This window comes from Charadrius vociferus, unplaced genomic scaffold, assembly GCF_000708025.1.
Source record: "Charadrius vociferus isolate BGI_N301 unplaced genomic scaffold, ASM70802v2 scaffold59, whole genome shotgun sequence".
In the NCBI taxonomy this organism is placed as follows: Eukaryota; Metazoa; Chordata; class Aves; order Charadriiformes; family Charadriidae; genus Charadrius; species Charadrius vociferus.
Genome location: NW_009661371.1, coordinates 1736463 through 1748005, shown reverse-complemented (window position 1 = coordinate 1748005; position 11543 = coordinate 1736463). Strand labels below are relative to the sequence as shown.

The window sequence follows — 11543 nt, the reverse complement described above, 5'->3', positions numbered from 1 at the left end:
CAAAAGCCCGTGGGATTGGCCTTTTTGCCCTGCAGCCATGTTGTCCAAGTCTTCCCAAGGAGAACTGAGATTCTCTGATGGCTTCTAGAAGTGGGGGTCAAATTCAAATACCAAATGCAGCCAGGAACTGCAAAGAAGCTATGGGGACTGACAGCAATTTTCACTATTAATCATGTTAACAGATATAGTAGATAGGTTTAGAATTAGTCTGAGAACACAAAAGAGCTAAAGTATGTGGTTCATTTTAAAATCACAATGAATAACTCTATCAGTTCTGGCCATGACCTCCACTCTTCAAGCACAACAAAATCTTTTCCACAACAGTATGCAGCCACGTACCAAGATACAGCAGCGTAATGTATATATGCAAAGGAGCATAATTACATTGTATGCACAGTTCTGTATTACTCAAATTGACTGCAGAGCTACTAATTTAATTTTTCATTATATTTGTATATGGAATACATATTTGCACTGTCCATGCATGCCCATGCACACTAAATCAGATTTTAGATACAGAAGGTTCTCACATATGTAATTTGCTTCATTTTGAAAACAGTTATGAAAGAGAAAGCCTGATCTTTGATTTGATTTGTGAACAACTGGAGTAGATGTGCCTATTGCAAGTATCCCATTATTCCTCACAGACAGGAAAGCTACTACATTCCTGCCGCTCAAGTTTTCAGTCATTTTTGAGCTACCAGTAGCACTTATTTGCAACTAGCAGGATGTTACTTTCTGGCACAAAGCAGGTATGTTGCAGTCCTATGCAGGATCTTTGAAGAACAGGATAAACAGTACACCACTCATCTCATATATGCTTGTAACTAAGTATTTCCGCCGCATTCCAATCAAATAAGTCACATGTTGCCCAGAGAAGCTGTGGATACCCCATCCCTGGAGGTGTTCAAGGCCAGGCTGGATGGGGCTTTGAGCAACCTGGTCTAGTGGGAGGTGTCCCTGCCCATGGCAGGGGGGTTGGAACTAGATGATCTTTAAGGTCCCTTCCAACCTAAACCATTCCATGATTTTATGAAATATTCCTCATGACACAAATAAATAAGTAAAGCCGAGTGCAATAGTCCAGAGGAGTAAACATTTTCTGTTTGGTTTTTTTTTTCCTAAATATTTCCATACCATTGCAAACATTTAGGGTACCAAAGAAAAACAGAGCTAAAAAATACCAAAACTCCAAAAGGCATCACAGTAGAATCCAAAGACAAGGACAGGTGGGAAAGCAGCTAATGTATTAGGTGGGGAGGCACCATGGGGCACATGCCTGGGCAGCGGCAAACCTCTATCAGCAAACGAAAAAAAGAAAAGGACAAAAACCTACAGCTATCATGAGGGGTGAAAAGGGAAGCAGATGAAAGCTATGAAGGGTGGTCAGCCTCATACAGCAGGAAAGGAGGGGGCAGTTAACTACACAAACATGGTTTGAAAAGAGTAGAGTTGACAGACAGAAACAATTCCAGTAAAGCAGCAGGTGACTGATGACCAGGGTTTTAAAACAGAGTATATGAGCAAAGGACAGGCTTGAGACGTTATAAAGGAAGTGAAGACATTGTGCCGATAACCTGGGTGTGCATGTGTGTGGGTGAGCTGATCAGCAGTATGATATGCTCTCTTCTGTATGTATTTCAAGTACAAATTCTAGCTATTCTAGCTCGTTAAACACTGGACTCTCTGAACTTTTACTAGTCTGGGCCTGCTGAAGACTGCAATGATATGCACATAAAAGCAGCTAAAAGCTTCTCCTCTGCTTTGCTCAGGATGCCAGTAAGTGACAGCTGTCAGCCATTTTAACAGGATATTGTTAATAAATAGCTTGTAGTCTTTTCAGAAGTGATATATCAGAGAAGGCAGTTGCTTCAGTCAAGACAAAGACTTCATGGAAAAAACCATGAGCTGCAAAAGGGATGAATCGGAGGAGATTCAGTACAAACAGCAGGACCTAACAAGGCTTACACAAAATCAGTGATCTTATCTTACTTGTTGATGAGATGATAGTGAGCAATGAGAATTTTTATACCTTTTCTTGGTCATTATTTTTAACCACTGTATGATGGCTAGGTTGTTGCTACACCCACAGCCCTGAACAAAAGACTAAGTGGAACCTTGCCGCAAGCTCCAGGTTTGCCAGTTTCAAGAACTTGTCAAGTTTTTCAAATTAAACATTTGAAAATACCCAAATGTTTTCAGTTTGACAAAAGACTTCACAGCAGTGCCAATGTTTCAATAATGGTCTTACTCAGTTTGACTAAAACATTCAACAAAGAGACAGTATTTGGCATTTATACACAATAATCCCAAGGACTTTCATAGAAAACAGCAAGAAAATGACTAGTACTGACACCTATTTCTGCAAGTCAACAGAGTTGCTACGTTACAATACTGCAAAAAGAAAGAATAATTTTAAAGACAACAGACGTTAAATGTATTTGTTAGCCCGAGCACTTAGCCTCTGTTGTCAAAAAAGCTGTTCCATCTCAAAGACGTTGGAACGTCCATCAGGTGCCTGAAATAATATGGACTGAAATGATGTAAAATACGTCACACACGTCAAACTGGTGACCAGGGGAACATTCAGGTAATGTGACTATATATCACAACACTTCTAGATAAGATAAGATTGGAGCATAAAGCTAGTGTTTATTGACATTAGGTAAACTGAAAAGGTTGTTGGTAAAAAAATAAGAAAAGTGAGGGTCCAGAGTTGCCCTTTCTACAGCTATGACCAGGAACGGTGTTCCTCTCTCCCTCTTTTAGCTTTTACAGACTAAGGATTTATGGTACCATATAAAAGAAAAAGTGTCAGACATCTCCAAACACAGGTATTGGGGTGGAGCACATGCCTGGCAGGGGATACTAAGCTCTCATTCTGACCTGCAAGACAAGTGTGCTACTGGGAAGTGTGACTGTAAATAGCTGAGCTGCTGAAAAGAGGAGTATACAAAGGGGAACTGCAGAAGCGCACCCATGGTTACACCAAGACATTTAGCACTGGTAACTGAATAACAACTAACCTTTTAGGACCCGGCTGCTTGCTTAAGCTTCTGCTCAGAGTAATTCTCAACACCTGCAACTACAAAGCAGGTCTTAAGAAGAATGGGAAGTATCTAAGGGTAATCCCAGGGAACTCTTGCTGAGGATGGGTGCAACATTCTGCAGGGACAGGCTAATGTGATGACACCTTGCCAAAGTTATCTCATGTGATACAACCATCAGATCAAAAAGAAATTAAGGACAATTAAACAGAATAGGGAACAGCGGAACAAATAACACCACTTCATCTGGTATCTCTAGTGATTTTGGATTATTTGTACATGAGGGGTTCCAGTGGCTTCCCCTTAGCAAACAGTGAAGCAGTATTCCAGGAGACGGGTATTCAGACTAGGAGGAAGACGATAAACTAACAAAAAAGGTGGAGACATACAAGAAAACAACAAATATATATTTAGGGAAAAAAACATGCTGAGAAAGACAAAAAATAAAAGCTCTGAAGCTCCTGAAGAGAACGAATTTTGTAACTTGACTACACTAAAATTTTAGGAGCTGCAGTAGTAAACAAGTTATTGGACCCACTTATTCTTCGAACACTTGAAGCATGAGGACGTACAGGCACTGAAACATTTTTTCATACCAACAGAAGTATCAGTCCCTCACACTCAGGATCTTCTCCCTGTGTTGCGCCCCCACCCCAGCTCTTGCTGTGGTACTTTCCAGGAAGCAGGGAAACCTCCCAAGAAGTGAAACAATTACAGGGAGAATAACAAAGGGAAAGGGGGTCCTTCCTTTTCCTGATAGTGAGCAATGAGATCTCTGAAGCATGGAACTAATTAAATACATACAAACACCTGCATGCTGGGAACAAGCCTCTTTCCAGCTTTCCCTTGGGAATAGCAACAAATCTAACCTCTAATGCTCCTTAATTTCTAATACTCCTCTGTACCACAAAATCTCTTCTATTAATTTCTCAAACACCTCCTTAAAAGCACTTCTTAAGTGCTCTGGACCCACTATCCTGAGGGGCAGGCCTGTCGTCAAACCATCTACTGGGAAATAAATACACTTCTTTACTCTTCGCAGCACCTACTGGGTACCTAAAGTGTCTAGCTGAGTCTTCCAGACAATCTCCTGTGGGTGCAGAAACCACGCACTACCTACCAATAGTTATCAGGGCACATTTTCACTTCTGTCATGCACCAAAAGATAAAATTCAACAACCTACATTACAATTCTAGCTGAATTACAATATGTATATCACATAGGAGTACACTACTTGAAAGATTTTCTACTTGTGCTAAAATACCAACCAAGATCCAAACCAGAAAGAGGAAAAGAAGAAAAAATACCTTTCTTTCAGTATACATATATTCAGCAGATTAGAAAGTTAACCAGGAGTCACTTTAAGTTCTCCTATGTCTGACTCTTTCAGAGGAAGGAGATAAATTCTGTTTCAATACATGAATATGTACTGAAATTCAAACAAAGGGAAGGGGGGATAGTTTTGAGCTCCCAGAATTAGTCACCTCTTTTTTTCAGATTAATTACATTTCAACTTGCTGATACCCCCCAACTCTAAAAAACATATTAATCAAATATAATAACATAACACAGTTTTTACAAGATTCCATGCAAAAGCAGCCCAATTTAGGGTTATATATTCGATAGCAAAATAATGTGTTTTGCTGTTGACTGGATCTGAGATTTGCTGCTGCAGAGAGGAAACAGAGTGCTTTGACAGTATGACCTTGAAGTGGTAAAGCATGTGAGTTGAGGTTGATCTATATGTGGAAGTTAACTAGCAATTTCCCAGGTTTCAGACATGGCTTTGATGTGAATCGCTCAAGCAATTCTAATGCTAATTCTGTCAAGTTTGTGGTATACATTTCTCTCAAGTACATACAAACGGGTCAGTGCAAATACTTGAGCAGACAAGGAACTGCGCATCATTAAGCAGGGCTCCCAGCTCAGTCGATGAAGCTTCACCCCTTTAATCATGTGAATGGACTTGAAGGTTAAGACTGGGAGGGGAGAAAGCAGCACTTCCATGTTGGTCATACGGTGAGCACAGGGACATGGCAGAAGGTGCTGCTGGTAATTCTGTGCCTTCCAATTTGTCTCCTCTGGAGCACTAAGCCATGTTAATAAATTCCATGGGTGCTGCACAGTGGAGCAGCCTTTCTGCCCTGTTGGAACCCGATGACCCAGGCCCAAGAGCAGGCAGATCCTGGATGCACCAAGCAGGTAGCAAACAAGAAGGGAGAAGAGACAGTAGCATAGGGCTAAGAATATTCAGTTTGCAGGCACTGCAACGGGAAAGCATGAGGCAGGTGCCAAAAAAGTGAAACTTAATTTGTTTGCATTAGGATATACTTTGATTCCAAGTTTTCTGAACCCCAGAGCGGAGTTATCTACACTGCACACAGAAGAGTTCTGGGTCTTAGTAAAATGTTTATGGGAAAAAAGGGACATCATAATGGACATCAGAGAAACAAAAACACCTTATCGCTACCTTCATTAAGAAGCATCTTAAAAGTATGTGAAATTACGTGACGTTAAAGGGAGCAACTACACTGCAACCTCAATACCACAGGTCAAATGAAGATCAAACCTCTGCACCCAGTGGTTTCCTATCCTCTGACCTCAGGAAGGCTTTGGGATTCCTCTTTTAGAAACCTTCATGTTGGAATCCCAGGCAGTAGAACTCTACAAAGCAGAAAGTTCTATGTAAAACCATTCTTTACCTCCTCTGCTTCTGGTAATAATTTAAGAAATTCATGCAGCAGTTCAGACCCATAGGGCTCACTTCTTCCATGGTAAATATCTTCAATGATGGACTCAGCAGACCTTGAAAAAACAATTGAGCATACAGATTTCTAACACTTGCAGGGCGAATAGTTACACAAATTGAAAAAAAAAAAAACAAACATGCCTGGGCTATTCAAAGGAATTATAATGAGGTTATGTATCAGTGTTCACAGCAGCACTGTTCTAACACCAGTTTCAGTGATGCCTTTACTAAAGGGCAACATTGTCAGTGAATAAAGACAGCATTAAATCAGCTTGCTCTTAAAAAAAAAAAAAAAATACCTCACCCCTTTCTATTAATGCTTCATAAAGAAAGACAGACAACAAAAAGCAGCTCTCATGCAGTATTACATGAGATATAAAGGTTTCCCTTAACTATATCTGAAAATTCACTTCAACTGGTTTAACAGTAGCAAACTCCGAATGTTTAGTGCTAAGTCACAATGGCACTCAAAACTAAACATATTAGAAAACAAATTACGAAATGTAGTTACTTATGACAAACTTGTATAAAAATGTAAACTCCACAAGGAACAGAGCACAATATACACTACATTTGATAAGCACTACAAAGAATTTGACACATCTGTAGCCTGCACTAGCTGCATGGAAAAAATCAAATCTTACTTTTTGAATTGTTTAAGAAATATCCCAATGTTCATACTTCTTTTTGCATCCAAAATGGAAACCTGAGAGAGAAAACAAGAGAGATTAATCTACTAATACCTAAGAAAATAGCATACAATGCAGATATCGTTCCTTAAATTGCTACAGGTAATTGTTTGCAGTTGCCATCAAATCACGAGCCAAATGAATACAGAGTCACTTCTTATCAATGAAGAACATATGTTACAGAACTAGTTTTTATCAAGGAAATACACAGCATACCCACAACACCTTTTTTCAAGTGAAACAAAAAAACCATAGCAATTTATAAAAGGAAGAAATCAAGATAAGTTCTATTTCGTTACGAAGTAAAAACATTCTTCTAACTTATTTCGTAACACTGCATCTGCAAAATGTTGTTTATCAAGTAATACGTTGTATCACATTTGGAGGCCCCAGCGTTAGTGAGCACGACACTTCAGAACCCACCTATTTCAGAGGGTTTGTAACAGATGTGAGGATGGGCTTTCTAAGCAGAGGTCAGTGTGCACTACTGATTTCATTTATGCAAACTAACAGCCACGCTGATCCATGGAAAGATAAGTAAGTCAATCTTGAATCAAAACCTGAGACAGATAATGCTCAAATCCGTTTGCTTTATCTAGAAGCAAACAGAAACCCACAATAAACTAATAGCCTTCTCCCACTTTACATTTTAAAGTTGATTTGCTGTATCAACTTAGGTGTGCAATTCTGGAGATTAAGCAGAGGAAAAAAAAAATCACTCTTTTCCCTTAATTCATTTTTAAAAATTTAAATAAAAGTATCAATTCTTTTTATACTAGTTTTTCTTCCTGTAGATGCATACAACTTCAAATCTGAGATGTACGAACTGTTGTAGCAAATCGTGTTCTTAAGGTTAAAATTTTACCACAGCTATTTTGGTGATAACAGCTACAAAAGTCATGAGATTTACAAGGACAAGAGAATTGTTTCATGTGAACAGTGCCACTCGACTGCTACAATAAAACAAATCAGTACACACAGATGTTCAAGACTGATGTTGGACTCACATGATGTTTGAGGTTGTGACAACTGGAAAGGTGTCTTGACCTCTGTGACAGTGCACAAATTAGGAATACATATTTAAACGCAATGTTGGCATCATCACAAAATTGAATTAGCCTGCAGTCAGCTGGTAACAGTGAAAACACGGGTATGATTAACATGCTGTCCTCAACATACACCTCGGAGACAGCCTCCTCATCTGCTGAAAAGAGCGAATCAAATTTAAAAGTTTTCTGAAATTTTGGAATTTTCTCTCTTCTGAAACCAGCAAAGACTGGAAAACACAGGAAATATCGGCACATTAGTTTTAATTAGATGACTGCTAGCCTGGAGCCCTTCAGTTTTAACATATGCAAAGATAAGAGGACAGATTGTAGTTTATTCTCCTGTTATCTTAGGAGTTGAGAGGCCCCTAACAGATCATTAAGGAAAAGTCCCTTAGCATAGGATGGGTTCAACTATCTCTCCCCCTGCAGTATCTAATCTTTTTCAAATGTTTTACTGCAGGGACCTCTCAATGACCTCTCAAACTGCAGCTCCAGTCTCCAATTGCTCTGGTCACTCCTAATTCTCCAATTTCTCTGTACTAGTTTAAGCCTATAAGCTTTGCCATCACGATTTGGCTTTTGGTTTGTTGGGTTTTTTTAAAGCATAGTCACAGTTAACCTTCTGTACGTATTATTTACAGTCACCGTTGGTAACTATTACAATAAGACTAACCATCAGCTGGGTAAACCTTTGGTTTCCATGGCACAACGCGGATTTACAGTACAAACTCAAACAAAACTAGAGATTTTTTTTTAACATCTTCCCTTGAAGAAAAACAACAGATGGCAACACATACAGCTGCATTTGCCTTATCAGCACAACATAAAACAAATGTCGTAACTGTTTTTCTCTTTTAAGTACAAGGATCTTACACACTTCTTGCTCTGTATATGATTGTGCTCTATTTTTCCCCATTTTCTTTTTCAAGCACACAATCAAAACACATGGCTCAGTTTTTAGCCATTTTTCGCTTTGTGTCCACTTCAAGATTATCAGAAGTTAATGAAAAACCTGTCATTGCTTAACTACCTTCAAGGAGCTTCCAGACAGGAGTGTGAGGAAGAAAAAGGGGAAACCTGACAGATACTCCATAAACAGAAGTTTCTACTCCTTGCGCACAAGTATGGTATGTTCCATCTCACATTCAGTACCATGTTGCATATTAGATTCACAATCTTAGCCTTAACATCTGTTCCTAATGTCTACTCTCCTTCCCGACCGAGCTTTCATTCAATTTTGTCCTTGCAGAAATCTGCATATGACTTCCTAGCAAGCTGTCGCTTTTTACCCTTTAAACATTACCCCAGCTTTTTATAAAGTCTGCTCCTCTCTTCTATTCATACACACCTTCAGCACTGGTGCCAGCACACCATGTTCCAAATCTCTGTTCAACACCTGAAGAGATTTTAAAGTCCTATCCACCAGTGACATCCTTTGACTTCTTGACTCAAGAAATTACACTGGACTATAAGAACTGAGAAGAGATTTTCCTAGTCTCAATGGGATCCTCTATACCAAAGAAAACTATTACATAGTTTCTTATGATTTACTTTAGATAAATTCAGGAGACCTTTCTCCATTCTCATCTTCTTCAACTCTCCTGCCAGAGAAAACTATTTTTATTTATCCTACTCCTGAAATACTACAGTTCCCTCAGATACTCTGCACCATCTCAACATCTGCAGTTTGCCAGCCAATGCAATTGTCACCGCCTTTACACAATTGCCACCTCTCCTGCATTAACAGTGCAATCTTGGAAGCAAGAACAGCTGATTCAATCATGAATCTGCTTCTCATCCTCACAGTACTCAACTCAGCCTTTTTCTGAAAATCTGCAGCAGGTGCAGATCATATGTGGTAATAACAGCATCAGTCTGACATATGTTAATCCACCACTGAATCATTCTCTGTTTTAAGAGAAGGGGAAATTTAGCTGGAGTACCATGGTGAAGTTGTGATGACGGTAAGAGGAAATCTACTCCTGAACTCTGACAGAAATTTGCAATCAATACGAAAGATTCAGAGGAGTGTTCTGGGAGACACAAAAAGCTCCCCCTTCAATACTGACTTTGTAGTGGCTACAGAAATGCAAGTAAGAGTTTCCTACCATGAGACTGTCAATGAGGAACAGGAACATGACAAAGTGGATTTATAACAGATTAGTGAAAGCAAAACATTATTCTTTGGATAAGAACAATGGGGTTTCACGTGATGAGATACAGTTTACAAATTACAGCAAGCATGGAAGAGCCTGGCAGCACCGGCTCAGTGCTGGTGGTTAGGAAGAAGAGAGACAGCTTCCTGCTTCAGCTTCCACTTCGCTTTACAATGCACTAACCATCACTATTGAGTTTAGTATTTTGGCCTCTATTCTCCAAGCCACATGGACTGCCTGGAGTGATTGAGGAAAGGTGCACTTCCACATTGTGGCAGAGTGAACCTAGCAGCTTACTACAAGGCTGTCCCGCTCCATGTCACCCTCCTTGTCATGTTCCTATCCTGCTCTTTGCCTTAGGCAGGCACTGGTACTCATCTCGTTTTTTTGCTGTGTTAGTCCTCTACTGGATTAACAGGTTGAATCAGCTCTCAAGAAGGTGGAAGGAGCATCAAAGCCAGTACAGGGAAAACAGAGAGAGGGCATGGCCAGGAGAGGGGAGAAGAGACATCCTGTTCACCCCTTCCATCTTCCTTCTCTCCTCCTCTCACTAGCCCTTGCACAGGCTCTGGAATTCACTGCGCCCTTTCGCAAGCCATCAAAACTCACTAAAATAGCAGAAAAGCACTCCAGTAGAAAATAAACAAAAACCCCAAACAGCATTCTGCTAAGCTACTGACTTAAATCTGTTTACAGAGGGTCCAATGTCTGCCAGAGGCAGCACACAGATAGGGGGAGGTGAGGGACAGGAGCAGAGGGACGGTTTGAAGGAGAAGGCAATGCCAGCTCCCTTGGCTGGCAACACGCTGTTCTGCCCGCTCCACTGCCAGGCTCTAGCCTAGGTGAGTGTATGTTGTGCCATACTGTCACACCACTAAAGGATGGGGAAAGTAAATTGGTGTGTAAACTTTGCTCTACACCCCCTATTTTTCAAAGGCTCCAATTACATGAAACCATAGGGCAAATTAAGCCTTTAGTCAAGGAAACATGTTAATTAATCTCCTAAGGATTTGGTGAGGGATTGTTTACAAAAAGGAAAGCATTTGCTGTAGGAGTTTGACTCAAATCTCAAAAGGGACTACTGTTATAATGATGATGTTTAGTGCTGAACCTCCAGAATTGGGATTCAATAACCTGAGTTGGGCATCTAAATTCCCTGTATAAAACACTGGTGAGTGAGGAGTTAAAAGGACATGCCGTTCTGCAAGACAGAACTTTTTCCGAAACTGCCCATGATTTCATAATCAACAGCAATCTCTGGAGAAGGTACGAAAACTGTATCTCCACCACAGTCTGGAGGAGTGCCCTCAACTCTGGCTGAAGAGTCACTCTTCACAGCTCCCACTGAAGCTATGCCACTGCACCAAGAAGAACCCCACTGAGCCAAAAGAGCAGACTCTCCAGCCATGCACTTTTGTACAGCACTTCGGACATGTGCTGTTTTTTTCAGATTTAGATCAAAGCAATACTTGAATTTATCTTGAAATTTCACCATTAACATACTACAGCACTTAGACTAATTCCACTATTTAAGTCCAAAGAACATTTTCCACTGTTAGACCATAAAGCACTTTCTAAAATGAATTGTGTTTTACTTGCACAAAACGAATAGAGATACTAAAACACAAAATGTCTTGTCTACCTTCCCCTGTCAGGCCAGTGACGCAGCCAGGAACAGAACTACAGCTTCCTCAGCCCCACGCTAATGTGCTCTCCACAAGGTCACCTAGATGCTGTGCACCTCAGCCTGTCCCCAACTCCCTTCAACCTCCTTAGGTTTTACTGCAGTGAACTGGGGATAACCATCATACCATTAAAGTAATTGAACAGCAGCTGACAGCACCGATGACAG

General features: G+C 40.3%; 1 protein-coding gene across 1 annotated transcript in view; it reads right to left on the bottom strand.

Moving 5' to 3' along the window:
* The window catches only part of FHDC1 (FH2 domain containing 1), a 30904-nt gene that overhangs the window by 16971 nt on the left and 2390 nt on the right, over positions 1 to 11543 (bottom strand). Inside the window, exons 2-3 of the mRNA XM_009893688.1 lie at positions 6442 to 6503; positions 5751 to 5853 (exon numbers count right to left, since the gene is read on the bottom strand). Coding sequence (XP_009891990.1) covers positions 5751 to 5853; positions 6442 to 6503 — 165 coding nt within the window. The remainder of the gene's footprint in view (positions 1 to 5750; positions 5854 to 6441; positions 6504 to 11543) is intronic.